Raw genomic sequence first — 24,729 nt, forward strand, 5'->3', positions numbered from 1 at the left:
GGTTATTTTAAAATATTTCTGTCATTTTGCTGTTGTTTCTCAAATTTTTGTGCCATTTTCACATTTCCTGATGGGTGTGAGAAAAATATTTCTCCTCACTAGTGAAAAAGCTGTTCTCAGCAAATGATTGGTTGAAATTAAATTTTGACATTAAATTTTCTTGTTTTCTTCTGAAATTTCTTATTTTGACGTCATGAAAAAAGGCGACCATGTCTGATGACGTCACATCAAAAGTACACAACTCTCCTCAAATCTTTGAAAAGGAAGTTTAAAAGTCATTAGAAAAACAGATTCCACCACTGTAACTGGTGTATAAGGATATCTTTCCACTCTCAACAGTTAAATTTAAATTATTTTCGCGCTTTAGATATTAAAATTTAACTGTCTCATTTGAATAAATAACTAATCTTATTATAATACGTAATACCTGTAAAATGATCTTGTGATTTGATATTTCATATCTAAAGATAATCAAGTGACCGAATTGATACATTTATTAAACCTTTTTTTTTTTATTTATCAAATACATCTCTGTATGTTATGTTTGTCAATCACAATGGATTTTAGTAACATTAAATGTGGAATTCATAAAGGACAAAGGTGTTGTTTATTTTGTCAACCTTGTGAAGAAGTTGTCTGCCCTTTGTGTATACCTGAAACACATAATGGACACACAATGATTGAATTAGCTGAAGGATATAATCTGACAGTAGAAAAATTGAAAACTTTAAAATCGAAGGTTGACCAGAAATTAGTTCATAATGAAAAATTATTATCTGAACTCAGAAATATCAAATCTTCAGTAGATTCAAAATATGAATCAGAGGAGAAAAAAATTCTTAGTCGAAAAAAGAAATTAGAGAATGAAGTTGGAGAGCATACTAATAAACGTTTGAAAGATCTTGATTTGATAAGGGAAATCCAGGTGGAATCCGTGAAATATGGAGAAGATATATCAGAGAAGATCCAAGAAGATTTATACCTCAAAGAAAATAACTCTAGACGAGCCTCTAAATCTGATAGCGCGTCTGAAGTTTTCAGGATATATTCAGAGATTAAAACCCGGGAACAGGTGAATAATCAACCTGTCAACACTATATCTAACAAGTTGCCAACTTTCGTGCCAGGTGAAGAGAAAATTCAAAATTTCTACCTTGGAGCTTTTATTGACGCTGATGCATTCAAAGTGATAAATCAATACAAAACAGCTCTATCTTTTATTCAAAATTTAGTCTGTTGTGATGATGGAGCAGTTTGGATAACTCATTATTTTAGCCATAGACTACATAAAATTAAACTGACAAATGAATCATTATTTCAGATGTCTATCATTGAGATAAACGCATTTGACATGACATTTTTACCATTAGGAGACTTACTTCTATCTACAAAGGAATTTAGTCTTAGAATACTTCCCTGCAGCACCAGTAAAGTGGAACCAACAAAATACAGTGTGAGCCCTTTAATAACCATTGCTGTCCATGTAACAGGTGACAATAGAATCTTAGTAGGTGCAAGGGAAGACCAAGACAAACCCTTTCCTGTTAATGGTCCTCGATTGCTTATCGTGCTGCACGATGATGGAAAAAAAGAAAAAGCCTATCACATAGACAACAAAGGGAAACCTATCTTTTCTCTTCCTTACAGGATAACTACAGACAAAGAAAATAATATCTATGTCATTGATATCCAAGATGTAGACCGGACAGGTCGAATAGTGGCTTTAGATATAAGCAGTGGAGTGAGATGGATATATAGTGGTCATCCAGATATCAACAAAGAACAAATATTTAGGCCGAAAGATTTAGTGGTGACAAAATCAAACAATATTATATTAGCAGACGGTACGAATCACCATCTCCATATCGTCAATACTTCAGGATATTGTATTCATTTCCTAAGCACCAAGGATGAACTAGGTATTGAGTTACCATTCTGTTTAGACATTGACAATACTGGTACATTGTACATTGGCTGTTATACATACCAAGATGAACCTGAGAAGGAAAATATATATACTGTTCAGATTTCAGGATTCTGAAAACATGATTGTGACTATTTGCCTGTTTTAGACAAGAACAAATATTAAATCATTACATTTTACTGTGACTGGTCTTTTCTATAGATTAACATTTATTTCAACAAAAAAGATAAGTTATTGCATATAGATAAAAGAAGATTTGTAAATGAGACAGGTTTTGCATTGTTCATGACATAAATCCTTATCAACACTCAATCCAAAAGAAATAAAGAAGTGCTTTAATTTGAGCTTTGGATTTTGCCATTTGATAAGTGACTTTATACTTTGGATTTTGCCATTTGATAAGTGACTTTATACTTTGGATCTTGCCATTTGATAAGTGACTTTATACTTTGGATCTTGCCATTTGATAAGTGACTTTATACTTTGGATCTTGCTATTTGATAAGTGACTTTATACTTTGGATTTTGCTATTTGATAAGTGACTTTATACTTTGGATTTTGCTATTTGATAAGTGACTTTATACTTTGGATTTTGCCATTTGATAAGTGACTTTATACTTTGGATTTTGCCATTTGATAAGTGACTTTATACTTTGGATTTTGCTATTTGATAAGTGACTTTATACTTTGGATTTTGCCATTTGATAAGTGACTTTATACTTTGGATTTTTCCTTTGAGTTTGATATTTTTTTTATACCTCATATAACTTTTTTTTATAGCTGTTCCCTAAGCTTAAAGTCACCGTGAGATCCTCAGACAAAGCAACATTTTTTATGCTTTAACCTCATTGAATTGCAAGTTCATTTTACCCTTTTACTATCTGTATTTGCATGGCAAATTACCATACAAAAACCGTTACATTTATAAAAGAAATATAAAAAAATAAATATAAATTTTCTGTACAAACATTCTATTTTAACATTAGAACAAATAATCATGTAAAATATGTGTTTATCAGCTACAATCTTAGTTTTAAAGACCATTTTTAATCTGTTTACCGCTATCTTACCAATGATGTTGATGATGTTTACGTTGACAAAAGCATGTGCACCCTTGTTTCTCATGATATTTTTTTTATCTCAAGGGAGAGGCATGATATGAAAAATTATCACAAAAAAATTCATACTTTTTATTAACAAATTGCAACTTGGTCAAAATTTTGAATGAGTTGCAATTGGTGGAGAGCAACACCAACAGTCAAGTCACTGTAGGAAAATATTTATCTTTGTAAATTATTAACCTTTACTGTTTAGTCCTTATTTGGTAACGTTGTTACATTGAAACCCATAGCCCCTGAGTGTTGCTAACCCAAATCCCCGGACGTTGCTACCCATTACATCGGGGAAATTCATGAGCCTTTTCCTTAGTTCCATGGTTGTTCCTTATGAAATATCGAATTCTGTAGATTATCCATGATGTCTGTATAATTAGATACTTAATACACTAACGATTTTATCTTATTTTGTTGATTATTTGTAATCATTTAAGAAAATGCATCACTATTCTGCCCCATTGTCAATGAATGGGACTACTGACCTAGCAATGCAAATGACCCACGTTGACGTCAAAAAGTCTATGATGTAACTCTCACAACTTTAAGAGCCAAATTCGACCCATTTCACTTTCTCTGTCTTTAGATGAAAAATGTCTTATATTTGGTCTACCTGTAGGGTTCTACCAAAGGTAGTACCCTACACCCTGTTAAAAATATGTCAAAATCCCAAATTTCAATAAAAGATATTTAAAAAATGAAAGAAAACGTTACTTTCACGTTAAACTTTGTGGTCGTATTTCTGCGACTCAGGGTGTACTTGGATACTTCAGGGTGTTAAAATATCCATATCTACAGATATTAACGTAGATAACTTATAATATCCCTTTGAAGTTGTTCAATACTTATACATCTTGTATATATCACTTTTGCTTAAGTGCTTTGTCTTTATGCCATTTTGTATTTCTCTATTGACATATTTTTTTGTTTTTATAGAGATTTTGATTATAACACAATGTTGACTGCTGTACCCCTCACTATTTTTGAATTTTTAACCTATTATATATGTATTTTTGTTTTGTTCACACATTGTTGTCAATAAAATGGAATTTTATGCAATTGTCATACAAGTCAGATGTTAGCTAGATATAAAACCAGATTTAATCTACCATTTTCTACATAAAGAATTGCCTGTACCAAATCAGGAATATGCCACTTTTTTAATTTGTTTTTTTTAAAGTGTTTGAGCATTTTGATTTTGCCATTTGATTAGGGACTTTCCATTTTGAATTTTACTTAGAGTTAAGTGTTTTTGTGATTTCACTTTTCTGTATTTTTCAATGGATAACACTTTTTTGGGGTTTTGTTGGTGCAGGTGAACCCCAAACTTTAATGTTCAATTTTTCATAGGCTTGTTATATGCAGACATTGGCAAAATTAGAAAATCAAATATCTACAAAGATTTATTCAATTTGGTACCCACGAAAATTAATAAATCTACAGTACCCTGAATTCCTGCCTCACTTTATGCAAAATTCATTTTTTAATGTCTATCATGTAACTTTGAATTCTGAGCACTGAAGAAAATTTGTTCATGCATGTGTGTATAGCTAAGGTGTAAAATCAACAAATTAATATAAATAAATCATATTCAGCAAATTAGTCCAACAAATACTATCACCAATCCCCAGGCATACTTACTGTAACATTCAGACAGAAAACAAACATAATCTGTACATCCCACAACAAAAAAGACACTAAGTAAAGATCTGAGAGTACTCACTGTAAGTTTCAGACAATAAGTTCAAATCCAATAACAACTTATAAAATAATCATGTATCTAAGACTAAAATATCAGCCTCAGTGAACATTCAACATCCAATGGATTTAGTGTAAAGACACCATTAACAATGACAGAGGAAAACTAGTTATTTGTGGTAAAACATTTCCCTGACTTGATAATTTACCAAAAATACATAGAAAACATTTGATTAAATAAGTATATTTAAAAGCCATCAACTATAAATATGCACCTTACAAAGAAGTTATTATAAAAGATGAATACTTTTAAAATAGATGTATAAAACATGGCATTACTACCAGCTGGTGATCTTTTTGAATTTTCCTTGGAGTTCGTATTTTTGTCATTTGCTTTCTACTCCTTACTGCAATATGACCTACAAATACTCCCCTATAGCACACTGGGTAAAGAGGAGGACCCACAGAAACCCTATCAATCAATGGTCCAAGACAAATAGTCATAAAGAAAATAGATTTAACAAATGAAAATGTGTAGAATTTACAGTACAGATACATTACACATATAGTATGTGAAACAGATGAAAGTGAACCTGAGAAGGCCAACATAAATACCTTAACTTTCTGGCTTCCGATTTACTGCTTTTAATTACTTTCTTTGTCTGTATTGAAATTTCCCCTTTTTGCATAATTTTTTGAAATTACATTGTATTTCAAATTTATAATTAATGAATTTCTAAAACCTCAATATTCACTTGACTACTGTTGAAATCATATATATTGGACTGTAACAGGTTTCCCTTCTGTAAAAATAGATAAGAAATCCTTTTACGTCTAAAACTGTGCCACTTTTACAATGAAGTTAGTTTAAACATATTTATTTATAGTGGATTGGGAAACAAATTATTGCAACTTATATTAATCCCTTTCCACTTTGCAGGTGCGAGTGCTGCCTTGTAGCGGCATAAGCCTGCTCTTTTTCAAAATCTCCAAGGGTGTCTTTTACGTGCAAGAGATATTGCTCTCTCTTAACACGGGTCAGCCATCTATCGTCCCCTTCCGACGGACTATCATCGTTTCTCAAGACCATACTCGTAAATGGTGTCAAGGGAGAGCCGAAAATTCAGTTCCTTGAAATTTTCTCCCCGGAACGGGGATCGAACCAGGAATTTTTGTGTTAGTAGTGCGATGCGCTAACCACTACACCACGGCGCTCCAATGAATTTGAATAAAACAAATTGTATCCTGTAGATGGAAAGTTGATATACACCACAATTTTTTTCAAAGGTTAAAATATAGGGGTGCGTAGGATATTTTCAACATTAATATGCCTCAAACTTCTAAGATTTGAAACTTATACTAAAATTCTGTACTACCTCTACAATCACTTTGGGTCTTCCTCAGAATTCCATTTGGCTGCTTTCCATCCTTATTTATACTGGTTAAATTCCAAAGTTTTTTCTCTATACTTAGACAAAACATAGAGTTCATTTCTGAGAACCAGTAGATATATTTTTTTATATATCTTCCCAAAAGAGGCATAGTTTGTAAAACAGATGTATTTACAAAGTGCAACCTCTAAATGTCTTTGATTTTTTGTGTTTAACGGTTTCTATCTCATTTATATATAGCTTATTTCTCTTGTTATTTATAGAATAATGGATCTATTTTAGGAACTGCAGTAAACCAATAATGCTATTAGAATTTTTAAAACTTTTTTTTTTTTGGTGTATAACCAGAGCAATAATTTTAAAATTTACAGTATGGACCACTACATAACCTTAGTATTTAAGTTGGAAAAAAGTTTATTGTTTGTATATATATAATAGAATGATTAGAACATGCACAGCAAAAAAGCACATTGAAATAGCAAAATAATATATGTACTGCAATGTTCATGTTGAAGGGAAAAGAAGTCAAATGAACAATGTTTGACAAATAAAAGAGATAGTAGATAATCGATGTTCAAATCTTGTTAATAACCACTCCACTCAACCACTCCACTCCACCACTCCACTCCACTACTCCACTCCACTCCACCTTTTAGTACATGCCGTTTAGAAAAGACAAATCAAGTCAACAAATATACACTGAGGGAATCTATTGTATAAATCATATTTTAACCTCTAATAGGTTGCACTTCTGTAAATATAAGTATATAAAAAAAAAACGTAAACAATTTAATAGACTATTTATAACTTTATTGATTACATTTAAATGTATAAATATCATGTAAGGTACTATATATAACCTTGAGAGAAAAATTTACCTTGATCTGTACAGGTAAAATAATCAAGTGATCAATAGTATCCCAAATCAAACCAGAGAGAAAATTGTAAAATAAAATCAGTGTGATGGCATTATCAAAATCATTTCAGAAGGGACAAGTTCCAATGGTCTGTCAGATGTGTGAAGAATCAAATAAGATTAAGTGGAAATGTTTACATTGTGACTTTCTCTTGTGTACAAAATGTCAGAAACTTCATAAGAAAGTGAAATCTACTGACCAGCATACAATCATAGACATTAAGGACATTGCCTGTCATCAGCAACAAACCAAGGATCAACTCGATTTTAGTAACATTAAATGTGGAATTCATGCAGGACAAACCTGTTTCTTATTTTGTCAATCGTGTGAAGTAGTTGTCTGCCCTTTATGTATTACAACAGTGCATGATACACACAAGATGATTGAGTTAGCTAAAGGATATGAACAAACCATAAAAACGTTCAATTCAGATATTGACCAAAAGTTAGTACAAAATGGAAAGGTATTATCTGAAATTGGTACTTTTAAATCTTCATTAGATTCAAATTATGAATTAGAAAAGCAGAAAATACTGAGCCGAGAAAAAGATTTGAAGAATGACGTTGAAAAACATACCAATAAACTTTTGAAGGAACTTGATCAGAGAAAGGAAATTGTAATGAAATCAGTGAATGATGCCGAAAATAGATCAGAGAATATTGACAAAGATTTAGACCTTCAAAAGAAGACTTTGAGCCAAGCCTTAAATTCCAATAATGCCAAGCTAGTTTTCAACATACAGTCAGAGGAGAAAACTATAAGACAAAAGAGAATAGTTCCTGTCAACACAATATTTCCTAAGTTGCCTAAGTTTGTTCCAGGTAAACAGGTCATTCAGGATTCCTATTTTGGAGAATTAACTGAACCTGATTTTGACCAAAAGCAGTTTCAATTTAAAGTGATAAATCAATACAAAACAAAGCTTCAACGTGTTCAAAATTTAGTCTGCTATGAAAATGCAACAGTTTGGGTAGGTCATTTTGGCAGCCATAAAATACAAAAAATGAGAATGACAAATGAATCATTACAGAAGATGCACAAGATTAAGATAGCTTCAAATGATATGACATTACTACCATCTGGTGACCTTCTCTTATCTACAAAGGAATCTTGCCTTCAAATTATTTCATGCAGCACCAGTAAAGTGAAATCAAGCATGTACAGTGTATGTCCTTTATTAACCATTGCTGTTCACGTAACAAGTGATCATAGAATCTTAGTGGGGGTAAGAGAGGATCAACCAAACGCGTTCCCCGTCAATGGTCCAAGACAAGTCATCATGATGAGTATAGATGGGAAAAGAGAAAAGGTGTATCAGACAGACAACAAAGGGAGACCTATCTTTACTCTTCCCTTTAAGATAACTACAGACAATGACATTAACATTTATGTCATTGATAATCTAGAGGAAGACTGGAGTGGGAGGATAGTGGCATTAAATAAATCTAATGGAGTCAAATGGACATATAGTGGCAATGCAGATATAAACAAGGAACAAACATTCAAACCTAGAGATTTAGTGGTTACAAAATCAGAAAATATTATAGTTACAGATGCTGATAATCACATGATTCATATCCTGAACACTTCAGCAGAGTGTATTCATTACCTGAATACCAAGTATCAGTTAGGTATTCAGTTACCAAACTCTCTAGACATTGACAATGCAGGCATACTGTACATAGGCTGTAATACATACAATAGTGAACCTAATGAGGCCAAGATATATACTGTTCAAGTTTCTGGATTCTGATTTACAGATTTTGATTATTTCCGGTATTCATATCATCACTCTACTATGTATTTACGAAATTAAAATGTATTTCAAATTCATATATTATTGTATGATTTATACAGCCACTTTGAAACTAAATTGCAAGACTTTATTATTCACATGTTTTCTAGACTTAGGGCAAGTCAGTGCATTCACTTGTCTGTTGTTGAACCAATATGTTGAGGTTCTAGATGCTTGTGATGTTATGTGTTCTAGGGTTGCTGTCTAATTGTCAAATAACATATTGGTTTTTTTCCTTTTAGAATAATGGATGTATTTCAGGAATTGCTGCATACCACTTCTGCTTACAGAATTTCAAATTCTGTTCCGTTGTTTTTTTCTGCATTATCAATTTCTAGCATAACAGTTTAGAGAAAGAAAACCAAGCAACTTAAGAAGCAAAACTATCTATGTACCCTCTATCATATCTATGATGAGTTTACAAAAGTATATATCAATGCAAACAATATTGTATTTGTGAAAAGTGTGCACACATTTTGAAAATTAAGCCACACAGTTATAACTGCAATGAAGGGAGGAGTTATTTCACAACTGCATGTGTACCCAATTATAAGGTCTTGCTACTTTTCTGTGAAGGGACCTATTGATTTTCTTCTGATTGTTATTTTTTTTCTTCATTTGATACTAGATAAATAAAGAGCTGCTGAACCAACCCCTCTTACATGTATGTTTTATAATGGTAGAGTTCCTTTAAGTGGATACCAGATGGTATGCAGGGTTGTCAGATAAAAAAAATCAAATACCACTACATTGACAACAACACTTTAGTAAACTGCATCTTTTATTGTCGACATGTTTCGCCGATTAGATAGGCTTCATCAGGACAAAGTATACAAATTTGAACCCCCGAAGTACAAAAAAGTGGCATCATGTATGTGACGTCATAATTGTCCATTGTTGACGTTGCTATGGGACACTCTATATCATTATGTAATGTTGAACAGAATATGAATCAAACATAGTACAATGCAAATAGAGTTACTAAATTTAGAGTTAATCTAAAATTGTTTGAATTGTCTTTTATTTTAAAATGGTTGTAAACTATTATTATGGTAAGTGTATAAATAAAATGTGTTTTTAAATAGAAATATAAATTTGTCTAACATGAATGTAAGTACAATGTCAGTGTACAGATTTAAATCTGTTCAACATTACATAATGATATAGAGTATCCCATAGCAACGTCAACAATGGACAATTTTGATGTCACATACATGATGCCACTTTTTTGTACTTCAGGGGTTCTAATTTTGAAACTTTGTCCTGATGAAGCCGATTTAATCTGCGACACATGTCGACAATAAAAGTTGCAGTTTACTTTTTTTTTTAAAGTGTTGTAGTGGTATTCATTTGATACTGTTATTTGACACGTATAAATTTTGTTTCACATTATGTCTCTTAGATGTTTGGTATATGATATCTTACAGTTTAAAACTGACCCTGCTTAACCAAATACTTTTCTTTGTAGGAGTTATCTCCCTGAGCATTGTTTCCCTTGTAAGTGCATCTTCTCTGTTACCATACAAGAAAGCGACAAATTTATTTTACTAAATTGCTTATTATATCCACATGGTTATATCCTCAGGATGTTTTGTCCAATTTTGAACGAAGCAAGGACTCCATATGTGAGTTATTCCCCCTGCAGTATTTGGCATAAATGATACATTGAATGTATAGCATACTTGGTTCACTAAAATGAAAAAAAAGGATTATTTCAAAGGTGAAGGTCATATTCTCAATTTTGACTTTTCCTTGTCTTATGATCTCTTCGGTCACATTTAAAGATATATAGAAAAGAACTATTGTAAAACGGTTGTCTGATTGTGATGAAGATATGATACAATTGGTCTGAAACAATCCAATGACATTAAATGAGTTATTGTGCCTGAAGTGATCAAACTTTTAAAATGTTAATTGATTATTCCTCCAAATTGGTACATGATAAAGACATAGGTTTTTATTGCAAAATTTTGGTTGATATATGACCTTGAAAAATATCAACTGGAAGTGAGGAAACCAAAAGTAGCCATTTCTGCACTTACTTCATGGAAAGGTACCTAGAAACTATATTTTTTTAAATAAACATACAACACATTTATCATTAGAGACTGGAACTGACCTTCAACAAACCAGAAGTACCTAATATCTCCCTTATTACAGGCAAAAGTTTATAGAAACCATATATTTGAGGAATTGTTGTCAATAAAGCAATCATATGAGACCGGAAATGACATTTTAAAAACTTGATGATGACAATTATCTCCCTTATTTCAGGCAAAATACATAGAAGCATATATTTATTGAATCAGTATGAAGAAACCTATATGCGTGGATGTCAATAGTCACTCTTAGTAAAACAGAAATAGCTTATCATAAAAAAAATCAATGTGGGAAGACTTTTGAATTAAAAGTGATAGAAGAAAACACAACAGACCTGCCATTAGTTGAAAATTTAATCTGGTGTGGTGATGCACACATAAGTCATTTTAAAATCAATAAACTACAAAAGAAGAAACTGACAAATGAATCATTACATAAGATGAGTACTTTGGAGATAGATGTGTATAACATATAGGTTACAATGTACCAAATAAAATTATATGGGCGCAGACATTTTATGAAGGGAACATGACATAGAGATAAAAATAGATGGCTCTCTGTGATTGGTTGTATTATCATTTATGTATTTTTTTTCTGGAAAGCAGTATGAACAAAGTTTCATGCAAGCGCATATTTGTTTTTTTAAAAACGTATAGGATGAAGGGTCGGAATTTTTTTTTAATGTTGATCAAAATTAGGAAAAATTTACTGCAAAATCGTAAGGTATCGTAAAAAAAAAAAATTCACCAAGAAAAGCCATGGGACCATTTACATTTAAGTGCGGTAAAATCACAAATAGATATCGAGCTTCAATTAGACAACAGCAGTTTTTCCATAATAAGTTTATTAAAAAACGCCTTTTAAGGAGATAATTGCTAAAAATAGCATTGCTGGTTAGGGGGCCCACATTTAGTACTTTATATTCAACATGGCATCACTATAATCTGGTGACCTCTTCCTATCTACAGTGGAATCAAACCTTCAAATAATTTTTTGTAGCACCAATTAACAGGTCTTTTATATAGATCAAGATTCATTTCAACAAAAGAGATAGGTTATTGTATATGAATAAAAGATTTGCAATTCAGATAACTATGCATTGATTCATAAAATAAATTCATCATTAACACTCAAACCTAGAAATAGAGCAGTACTTTTATTTGAGCTTTTGATTTTGCAATTTTATAAGGGACTAACTGTTTTGAATTCTTCCTTGGAGTTTGTTATTTTTGATATACATGTACTTTGTATTATTCTTTTTATAACTGTTCCCTAGCTCAAAGTCACTATGAGATCTTTAGACATAGCAAAATTTTGATGCTTTCACTTCATTGTGTTCAAGTTCATTTTATCCTTTTACAATCTGTATTTACATGGCAAATTACCACACATACAAACAACATTACATTTATAATTAAATAACAAAAAAAATAATATATATTTTCTGTATATTCATTCAATTTTAACATCAGAATAAATAATCGTGTAAAATACGTGTTTAAATCAGCTACATTCTTAGTTTTAAAGACCATTTTTAATCTGTTTATCACCATTTTACCAATGATGTTGTTGTTTACATTGACAAAAGCATGTGCACCCTTGTTTTTCACGATAATTTTCTATCTCAAGCGAGTAGCATGATATGAAAAATTATCACAAAAAAGTTCATACTTTTTATTAGGAAAATATTTAGCTTTGTAAATTATTAACCTTTACTGTTTAGTCCTTATTTGGTATTATCCCCGGCTTAGTATATTTCTAGGATTTTGTTTGGTTAACGCATGTTGTTACATTGAAACCCATAGCCCCTTAGTGTTGCTAACCCCAATCCCCAGACATTGCTACCCATTACATCAGGGAAATTCACGAGCGTTTTCCTTAGTTCCATGGTTGTTCCTTATGAAATATCGAATTCTGTAGATTATCCATGATGTCTGTATAATTAGATACTTAATACAAAAACGATTTTATCTTATTTTGTTGATTATTTGTACTCATTTAAGAAAATGCAGCACTATTCTACCCCATTGTCAATGAATGGGACTACTGACCTAGCTATGCAAATGACCCAAGTTGACGTCAAACGGTCTATGTAAATCTCACAACTTTGAGCGTGAAATTCGACCCATTTCACTTCTCTGTCTTTAGATTAAAAACGTCTTATATTTGTTTTCCTGTAGGGTTCTACCAAAGATAGTACACTACACCCTGTTAAAAATATGTCAAAAATCCCAAATTTCAATAAAAGATATTTAAAAAATGAAAAAAACGTTACTTTCACGTTAAACTTTGTGGTCGTATTTCTGCAACTCAAGGAGTACTTGGATACTTCAGGGTGTTAAAATTTCCATATCTACGGATATTAATGTAGATAACTTATAATATCCCTTTGAAGTGGTTCAATACTTATACATCCTGTATATATCACTTTTCTGTTTACAAAACTTTTAATTTTTGGAAAAACTAAGGATTTTCTTACCCCAGGAGTAGATTACCTTAGCCGTATTTGGCACAATTTTTGGGAATTTTGGATCCTCAATGCTCTCCAACTTTGTATCTATTTGGCTTTTTAACTATTTTGATCTGAGCGTCACTGATGAGTCTTATGTAGACGAAACGCGCGTCTGGCGTATTAAATTATAATCCTGGTACTTTTGATAACTATTTGCTTAAGTGCTTTGTCTATATGCCATTTGTATTTCTCTATTGACATATTTGTTCGTTTTTATAGAGATTTAGATTATAACACAATGTTGACTGCTGTACCCCTCACTATTTTTGAATTTTTCACCTATTATGTATGTTTGTTTTGTTCACACATTGTTGTCAATAAAATGGAATTTTATGCAACTGTCATACAAGTCAGAGGTTTAGCTAGATATGAAACTAGATTTAATCTACCATTTTCTACATAAAGAATTGCCTGTACCAAATCAGGAATATGCAACTAATTCAATTTGTTTATTTAAAGTGTTTGAGCATTTTGATTTTGCCATTTGATTAGGGACTTTCCATTTTGATTTTGCTATTTTGATTAGGGACTTACCTTTTTGAACTTTACTCTGGTTAAGTATTTTTTTGATTTGACCTTTCTTTATTTTTTAATGGATAACACTTTTTTTGGGTTTTGTTAGTGCAGGTGAACCCCAAATTTTAATGTTCAGTGATATACAAAATTTTCTGCTTGTTATATGCAAAAATTTGCAAAATCAGAAAATCAAATATCTACAAAGATTTATTCAATTTGGTACCAACGAAAATAATTAAATCCACAGTACCCAATTCCTGCCTCACTTTATGCAAAATTCTTTTCTTAATGTCTATCATGCTACTTTGAATTCTGAGCATTGAAGAACATGTGTTCAAGCACACGTGTATTGCTAAGGCATAATATCAACAAATTAATATAAATAAATGACATTGAGCAAATTTAAGTCCAACAAATACTATCACTAATCGCCTGACATACTTACTGTAACATTTACAAAGAATAAACAAAAATTAGACATCGAAGGGTTACATCAAGACATATATTAGAAAACTTGGTTGGAAAGTAGATAGTTGATAGGACATCTAATAGGGGAGGAGTGACTGCATTTAATTTTCAATGAAAAATCTTGCTGAATTCAAGAACATGCACACATTTGCAAGTGAAAATACCATCATTCAGTTTATGTTATAGGTAATATTGACGAAAAATCTTCAAGTTTATTTGCATTACACTTGACATATTTTCAGTTTTCATATTTTCAGAGATTTTATGATAAAAACTTGGCTCAAAGTACTAGTTTCTTATCATGAAATTTGTCTGTTTCCTTTTACAATCCTGTTTGAGATATTTCAAATAGATTTACAAATTTTTCAGGTTTCCTGTTTTCACAGATTTTATGATAAAAATCTTAGTTTTTACTACATATAAATGCTACTGCTCTGATTCTTGGTTTTGAACATTTATAGTTCCCAGATCTTCTTAGATTAAGACCTTAAGTTGCTAGGTCACCCGCCCACCTCCCTTCAAGGTCAAAGGTCAGATTGACAATGTAAAATATATCCTAAACCTACACGTCTAGAAAGAAAGGGAGTATAGAGGCATGATATATGATCTATTTAGGTGATTTGCTGAATTGTGTAAGTGTCAGATGCTACAAATTTCCAAATAATGATTTCCTGCAGAAGTCGACCACTGAACAATTGAGCTACGATGGACACTACATTTAAGATTAAAGCTGCTCTGAATTTGGATTGTGATTGAATATTTGACAGAAATTTACAAGCATATTTGAACAAATAACTATAACAAAACAAATCACCAACAACCCCCCAAAAAAAAAAGATTTACAAAAAAGGACAAACAATACTCAATAAACATCAACAAGAAATAGTTGTATTAATAATTTTATTATACTTTATTATAAATTTTAACAATTTGTTCATTAATTGTTGTCAGGAAATAAGTCTAAGGTTGTAACATATTTACAGGGAGATCAGATAAAATCATATATTATTTGTTTGCTTGTTTATTTTAGTTCAACATTTAAGATCTCTGTTTTATGAAGGTTAATTGAGGATTCAACTTTCATTCTTGGTACATGTGATAGAATCTATTTTTTTTTTTACATATTTCCCGTTAGTATATCATATCGTATGAACAGATATTTTAGTGGTAGCTCATTTATAAGATAAACAGGATATCAAATGCTGCTGTACTGAGAAAGAATACTTAAATATTCATGTAATATAAAATTTCCTTGTGAGATGTGTGAACAACATAAAAGTTGAAATTAATGTTTAATAAACAGCTGCGCCATGAGCGCATAATACGCCCGACGTCTTATGTGGAAGTTTTATGCAATAATCATAAATAGTTTCTGAGAAAGTTTTAAGCAATAACCATATATTATTTTTGAGACACGGCGGGACATGTGAAACCCCTAACCCTGTTTTTTTTTCTTCGAAAAACTAAATATCACTAAAATAAAATTTTGAATCAAAACCAAAAAGTATACAGATCTTTAGATTAATATAACAAAGAAGTGTGTAAAGTTTTAAGCAATAATCATAAATTATTTTTGAGATACGGCGCGACATGTAAAAAAAAACCTCCCCTGTTTAACAAAATACTCAATAACTCCAAAATAAAGTTTTTAATCATCAACAAAAAGTATACAGATCTTTAGATTAATATAACAAAGAAGTGTGTAAAGTTTTAAGCAATAATTATAAATTGTTTTTGAGATACGGCACAACATGTAAAAAAAACCCTCCCCCTTTTTTACAAAATACTCAATAACTCAAAAATGAAATTTTGAATCATCACCAAAAAGTATACAGATCTTTAGATTAATTAAACAAAGACATGTGTCAAGTTTTAAGCAATAATCATAAATCGTTTATGAGATATGGTGCGACATGTAAAAAAACCCTCCCCCTTTTTTTACAAAATACTCAATAACTCAAAAATAAAATTTTGAATCATCACCAAAAAGTATACAGATATTAAGATTAATATAACTAAGAAGTGTTTAAAGTTCTAAGCCATAATCAAGAATCGTTTTTGAGATATGGTGCGACATGTGAAAAAAAACACCCCCCTGTTTTAGTTACAAAGTGCCGTAACTCAAAATTTTTAATCTTATTTTCACCAAAAAGTATACAGATCATTTGACCATCATAAGAAACAACTATGATAAGTTTCATGAAATTTGGATAAGTCGTTCTCAAGTTACGGTGCGACATGTTTAAGCCGGACAGACAGACGGACAGACGGACACCGGACATTTGTATACCATAATACGTCCCGTCAAAATTTTGACGGGCGTATAAAAACTTAAAGTCCATATAATGGCGCTATCAAAATCTCTTCAGAGGGGACAAGTTCCAATGACCTGTCAGATGTGTGAGGAATCTAATGAGATTAAGTGGAAATGTTTACAGTGTGACTTTCTCTTGTGTACAAAATGTCAAGCACTTCATAAAAAAGTGAAATCGACCGACCAGCATACAATCATAGACATCAAGGACATTGCTTCTCATCAACAACAAACCAAGGTTATATTAGATTTTAGTAACATTCAATGTGGAATTCATGCAGGCCAAAGCTGTTGTTTCTTTGTGCATTACAACAATACATGACAAACACAAGATGATTGAATTAGCTAAAGGATACAAACAAACAATGAAAACTGTAAAAACGTACAATTCAGATATTGACAAAAAATTAGTACAAACTGTGAAAGTATTATCTGAATTAGGAATATTCAAATCGTCTGAAGATTCAAAATATGAATTAGAAAAGGAGAAAATTCTGAGACGAGAAATGGACTTAATGGATGAAGTTAAAAAGCATACCAATAATCTTATGAAAGAACTTGATTAGAGAAAGGAAATCCTTGTGAAATCAGTGAATGATGCAGAAAATAGTAGTGTTGTTCCGATGATCGGAATAAGTCGGAAATCAGTTGGTTGGGCCTCACGATGTCGATAATCGATTGGGATTTTGTTCAATCGATTGTCGCTATAGTTTCCGGACTTTTTGCGTATCAACTTCCGGTCCGTTTGCGGTTTGAATTTTATTTGCTCAGTCAAACAAATTGCAACAAAAAATATCAGTGGATGACAATAACAATGTCAAACATCCTATAATTAAAGACAAAACCATTTTTTCCCCTTTAAAACGTGACAAAAGTATTGACTATATATATACAGATTGATCTTTAAAATAAATAACTTTGTATGAAATACTCTCTCAATACCGGATACTTGTTACTTGAGAGCGTACATGAAATCCTTCAGATTTTAGACAAAATAATTTCTTTACTTCATTAGAGCGTGTCGCAAATTGCCTTTTATTAATGTTTTATCCATTAGTAGCGTCAAAAGCGTCATATTCCTTCCCAAATTGCTTGTCAAACATCGTTTATGTTTGTAAATTTTCTGAAATTTGTCCGCCATTGAAATACATTAGGTAGCACTCCACAGTTAGAAAATAAAATTAAAAATGAGCCACGAAATGTTTTATCATCTCCTATTCCTGGATTTCTAATACATTAACCTAACTGTCTGTATTGTATATGTGCATATGTATGTAATCAGTATATTCCATAGATTTGATTTTCAAAAGTTAAAAGAGTGAAAATTAATTCTTTTTATGTGTATCCATGGCAACATTCTGCATTTATTTACCATAAAATATTGCAAAAAGGGGGGTGGACATGTCACATATCCCCCCAAAATTTGGATCAAACTAGAATTTCAATGCCTTTGAGTGATACCTTTTTAGAAACTGTTCATAAATCTTCCTAATGATCAAATAAAAAATGGGTGTCTTTCGCCTCATTTTTTCGTAAAATCCAATCACAAAGTTCGTGCGATAAAAAGTTGTAAAAAAACATTACAATAATTGCCGGAACAATGTATGGTAGGGACATGCAAATACGGACTGTCATACAGAAACCAGCCTATATTACATACATTACATAATCTTGATGTTCATATAAACCCAATACAAAGGCTATTTTAATACTCAGCTATCCAAAAATGAATTTTATTGCACACTAGCTCTCATATTTGAAAAATCCACAGGGGCCAAAATGCGAAACTAAACACCTAACTGTGGAGTGCTACCTTAGAATCACGGATCGGATACGGTTCAACTATGTAATAATTCCGCATTTTTGCAATTATAAGTTCAGACGCTCGCTTGACACAATTGACAGAAAAATGATGATCATAAAGTGAAAAAAAAGCATTCTACACGAATTAACAGACATTGGCTGGATCCTCTTTGTTTACTGTATATATTTCAATGCAAATGCATTGTTTTATTTTTTTCTGTTAATCTTAAATTTCTTAAAGTAAAATACTTTATATATATCTTTTCTTCCTGTGAAACATTCAAATGTTTATACTGCTAAGTTATTGAAATTATAATGTGAGTTAAACCATTGAAATTTAGAAAAGTTAGTGTCACTCTTGGTAATTAATGTTGTAATTATGAGATAAAATATGTTCAATCTGAATCTGGATTCTAATTAATTCATTTTTATAATTGCTAAATAAAATATGAAAAGAAAACAGAAGATCAAATATTAACATATAAAACTCTGCAATGAAATGGAATATACACATTAGACATGACCAATGAGACTAAAATGCATGATTTCATTTAAAAAAAGGGCAAAGTATTCTGATGCGATTATAACCGATAGTCGGTTGGTTGCTGTCAAACGATTGTAATAGATAATCGGTTGGTAATTTCAACCGATTATCCAACACTAGAAAATAGATCAGAGAAGATCAAGACAGATTTAGACTTCAGAAAGAAGAATTTAAGCTATGCTTTAAATTCTAACAATGCTTATCAAGTTTTCAGCATATATTTAGAGGAGAAAACTTCAAGAAACCAAAACATAGAGCATGTCAAAACTACATTTATAAAGCTACCGACATTTGTGCCCCAAAAACTAGAAGTTAAAGAATTCAAATTTGGGTCATTAGTAGAAACTAATGATAACAAAAAGCAATTTGAATTTAAAGTGATACAACAATACAAAACAACACTTCCACTTGTTGTAAATTTAGTCTGTTGTGATGATGCAGCTATATGGATTAATAATTCAAAAAGCCATAAACTTAAAAAACTTCACCTGACAAATAAATCATTACAAAAGATGCACACCTCTAAAATAGATGTTTATAACTTTGCGTTACTTCCATACAGTGCCAATCCACTAATAACTCTTGCTGTCCATGTTACAAGAGATAATAAAATCTTAGTTGGTGTAAGAGCAAACCAACCAGCCTCTTTCCCTGTCAATGGTCCAAGACAAGTCATCATGATGAATATGGATGGGAAAATTGAAAAAGTCTACCACACTGACAACAAAGGGAAACAGATATTTACTGTTCCTTTTAGAATAACAACAGACAAAGACAATAATATTTATGTCATTGATACTCAAGATGAAAAATATAATGGTAGGATAGTGGCATTAGATAAATCTAATGGAGTGAGATGGATTTATAGTGGTCATCTAGATGTAAACAAACAACAAACATTCAAACTTGATGATTTGGTGGCTACAAAATCAGACAATATTTTAGTTACAGATCTTAAGCATCACATGATTCATATCCTCAACATTTCCGGACAGTGCATTCTTTACCTGAACACTAAGGATCAGTTAGGTATTGCATTACCATTCTCTTTAGATATTGACAATACAGGTACATTATACATAGGCTGTGGTGGATACCAAGGTGAACCTGATGAGGCCAAAATATATACTGTTCAAGTTTCTGAATTCTGATTTTACTGATTTTAATAATTTACTGTACATGTATTCATATCATTTTTTTATTATATATCTACTCAAATAAATTGTATTGATGAAACATCATCAGATGTCATCTGATTTGTTTGTGTCTTATTGACATAAGTGTCAAAATAGCTTCTCATATTTAGAATTTAGAATTATTGTATAAACTAATAGAGAAATTAAGGTTCAAACTCCATCATGGAAAGTTGATATCAGATGAAATTGGCTACTTTCAAGTCCAATTTGTTCCTATATCTCTTCACATGTTAAGGTCCTATACATCCTTGACTCTCATGTGTTTGTGTTTGGGTATTACTGGTGAAGGTAAATCCCAAAAAGTGTTTCAGACCTACATAATTGATTAAAGGGGCACTAGCTGTCAAATTCATGGTCACCGATTTGACTCAAATTCTCATATTTGATTTATAACAATGTAAAAGATTTATCCAAACTACCAAAAGTATAAAATAAACAGTTTACATAGCATGGGGTAGATAATATGTAGGTTCGTTTCATGTGTATTTTAGTCCAGATGCCATCTAATTACCTATCGATTTGACCTCAAATGACCATATAAGCGATGTAAACATAAATAAAGATATGAATAGATTAAACCAACACGTGCAATTGGATTTTTATAGGTCTTTTTGAGTTTATTTTATAGATTAAAAAAAAAAGTTTCTCATTGTTTTAAACCGTATAAGAATGATTTTATATTGATGGAATCAGTAATCAAATCATTTACCATAGTTTCACTTTCATTGTTGACATTCTTTTTCTTTAAATAACCAGTACCCGTACAAAGCATGCGTGTCAATTTCTAGCTATGGGTTAAATTGAAGTTCACATGAATACGGATTTAATGAGGTCGACTTATTCACTTGCAAGTGAATAAGTAATTATCAATGTTTCTTCACTTAATTTTACAAAATTGACCCATTTTGGCTGCTAAAAGCGAATGTTTACTTCACTATTTCACTTTCATTATTGATTGAAAAAAAAAATAATCTTACTTTAGATTTTTTATATATCTCGTAGCTAGTGCCCCTTTAAGTGTTATTGTTAAAGTTTAAGGAGTTGCTGTATACCAACAATTCTCTCAGAATTTTAAATTTTAGTTGAATCAACTTAACCAGTCAACTGATTTATTGTTTGTTGCTCAATCTTCATTGGCAAATATTTCATGCATGTTCAGGACAAGAACAAAGTAACAATACAAATACAATAGGTTGGTGATGTAATAGAGGCAGTCCAGTTTGACAGTTTGGACTGCCATTGGAAAATGAGGGTATACTGGATAGAGACAGAAATTGTGCCTTACAAAAGAGCACAATACTGACCCTTCAAAGAGTTGTTGCAAGGTATTAAATGTGCAGAAAACATAACAATTTCTCTACACAATGGGTCAGAATTACTTTCTAAATTCTGATGAGTCGAGCGTCACTGATGTGTCTTTTGTAGACAAAATGCACATCTGGCGTAAATGTAAAATTTAATCTTGGTATCTATGATGAGTTTATTTACAACCACTGGGTCGATGCCACTGCTGGTGGAGTTTTAATTCCCTGAGGGTATCACCAGCCCAGTAGTCAGAACTTCTGGGCTGACATGAATTATCATTGATATGTTCCCCAGTTACCTTAAAATTCAAAGTAAAAGTCCAATAATTCGGGTTATTTTTCTATCAAAACCTTTTGAAAGAAAAATATACATTTAAACAGACAATACATTATCATTATTCATTTTTTTTTATCTTTTGCAAAAATGAAAAGAATCCTATCAATTTATGTAATGAATCACTATAGCTCTATTAAAACATTTTAAAGTTTTTATACATTGCTGCCATCAAATGTTTGGGATTGAGGACAGTAATTTAATTCAGAAGTGCACTTCGAAACACACTTCATTTATAAAATGTTACTTCATTTACTAGATCTGCGTCAATACCACTGCATTTGAACTATTATTCCTTGGTACTGAAATGATTTATACCATATCTTTTTCAAATCCCATTTAATATAAACAAAATTGACCTTAAATGTATTTGACTGCCTTTTTATGTCCCTTTAGGTTATAAAGCTCTTACATATATTAGATGTTTGGGTTCGATATAAAGATTAATCCAGAAAAAGCACTTCAGACAAAGGATCTTCTTAGTGGGTTATCATTTTTATGTTGTAATATGCTACTTCTCCTCTCTTCTATTGACAAATATATATAATGGACCACGAAGTCATTCATACAATTACTACAACTGCTGTTCATGTCAGTTTTGCCATTCCAGATATTTTTGTAGCATATGGAAAATATGTAAATATTTCCTATATACATATACACGATACCAAAACTTCACAGAGAAGAATGTAAACCAAGCTTTAATTTCCAATACTGTTAATCAAGTTTTCAGTATACATCATGTATATTCAGAGGAAAACAGTACTTCAAGAAATCAAAGCATAGATCATACTAAAACTACATTTAAATGTTCCAGGAAAACAATTACAAAATGTAGTCAAAATTTCTATCTTGGGTCATAAGATGAAGCTGATGATCACAAAAAGAAATTTGAAGTTGAAGTGATAAAACAATACAAAAAAAGCTTAATGAACATTTAATCTGATGTAATGATGCATCAATGTAGATAATATAAAAAATAAGGAGGTGTGATATGAATTCTAATGAGACAACTATCCATCAAAGCTCAAATGAAGTGGATGTAATCAATTTAAGGTAATGTACAGTCTTCAAGAGTAAATAAAAACTATCCTGTGTAGTCAGCTATAAAAACAAGAATGTGTCCTCAGTACACGAATGCCCCACTCGCACTATCATTTTCCATGTTCAGTGGACCGTGAAATTGGGGTAAAAACTCTAATTTGGCATTAAAATTAGAAAGATCATATCATAGGGAACATGTGTACTAAGTTTGAAGTCGATTGGACTTCAACTTCATCAAAAACTACCTTGACCAAAAACTTTAACCTGGAGCGGGACAGACGGATGAACAGACAGACAGACGGACAGACGGACGAACGGACGAACGGACGCACAGACCAGAAAACATAATGCCCCTCTACTATCGTAGGTGGGGCATAAAAACCATCATGAAAAACATTAAACTATCCAATTGAGAAAACTTACAGCCTAATCCATAACACAACAATTTACGAAAAACAAATATGACAGACTACAACCACTGACCTACAGGCTCTTAACTTGGGACAGGCACTTATAGAATGTGGCGGGATTTAACTTAAGTTGAGAATGACAATGGGGAATGTGTCAAAGAGACAACAACCCGACCAAAGCAGAAAACAGCCAAAGGCCACCAATGGGTCCGGACGTGGGCCTCATCTGGCCCCTAAACAAAAATGTGTACTAGTTCAGTGAAAAAATATACAAGTACTAAAATTTAAAAAAAAACATACAAGATTAACAGAAGCCAGATGCTCCTGACTTAGGACAGGCACAAAAATGTGGCAGGGTTAAACTTGTTTTGTGAGATCTCAACCCTTCCCCTATACCTCTAGCCAATGTAAAATAAACAAACACACAGCAATAAGCAAAATAAAACTCTGTTTAAAAGAAGTATGCGTCCTATGTCAGAAAAGGTAACAAAAGAAACTAAGCAAAATGACAATGATACATAAATTAACAAAGAACTACTATCAATTACTGACATGCCAGTTCCAGACCTCAATTAAACTGATTGAAAAATAATGTCTTCATCATATGAAAATCAAGAACAATCCCCTCCGGGTTTAGTATCGTACCGTCATAAAATATATGAAAAGAAAATTGAATCCATATCATGTCAACAACTGGTTTTTGAATAAATATGTTTTTTCCGATGCAAAATTTATTACCTTATGAGTGAATCAATAGTTATATCAAAATATGCCATTTTTAATGACCTGACAACAGTATCCTAACTATATCCTTATGAATAAGTCTGTTTGAAGGTTTGGTTAGCTATTGAAGTGAATGCCAACATTTTTGTACTTTGTATAGAATATATCCATAAAAAATTGGATGTGAAAAAACCTGAACCTATAAGTAGTTATCAAAGGTACCAGGTTTATAATTTTATACGCCATATAAGATGTCTGCATGTTGATTAATATTTACAAGTGATGTCCTTGTACCAATGAAAAATTTAGTAAATGTTTTGACTAGTTTGTGATATCGAAAACCCTGGTGTAATAATTTTTCAGTAATACAGAGATTTCTTTCTTTAGAATCGAATACATTGTTACATACACGAGCCAATCAAACAAGTTGAGATATATAAACACCATAATATGGTGACAAGGGAAAGTCACTATCTAAAAATGGATAATTAACAATAGGAAATGAACAATCATCTCTTTTATCATAAATATTGGTATTAATTTAAGCTTCCCCTAGTTTTCTGGCACAAAACCCTCCCCATAACCTGACAAAGTGGTGTAACAGTACAACATAAGAAAAAAACT

The 24,729-nt window shown here is 31.5% G+C and overlaps 2 protein-coding genes across 2 annotated transcripts in view; one reads left to right on the forward strand and one right to left on the reverse strand.

The window, feature by feature from the left end:
* The window catches only part of LOC139515817 (tRNA (32-2'-O)-methyltransferase regulator THADA-like), a 218,702-nt gene that overhangs the window by 136,315 nt on the left and 57,658 nt on the right, over positions 1–24,729 (reverse strand). The window lies entirely within an intron of this gene.
* Positions 7,008–8,875, forward strand: LOC139515820 (uncharacterized). Its single transcript, XM_071305531.1, has one exon. The coding sequence runs from the start codon at positions 7,089–7,091 to the stop codon at positions 8,793–8,795; it is 1,707 nt and encodes a 568-aa protein (XP_071161632.1). The 5' UTR covers positions 7,008–7,088; the 3' UTR covers positions 8,796–8,875.

The sequence above is a fragment of the Mytilus edulis genome, chromosome 3 (genome assembly GCF_963676685.1).
Source record: "Mytilus edulis chromosome 3, xbMytEdul2.2, whole genome shotgun sequence".
Lineage (NCBI taxonomy): Eukaryota > Metazoa > Mollusca > Bivalvia > Mytilida > Mytilidae > Mytilus > Mytilus edulis.

Coding starts and splice junctions, on each gene's coding strand:
- LOC139515820 (XM_071305531.1), top strand. CDS start 7,089: ATGGCATTATCAAAATCATTTCAGAAGGGACAAGTTCCAATGGTCTGT.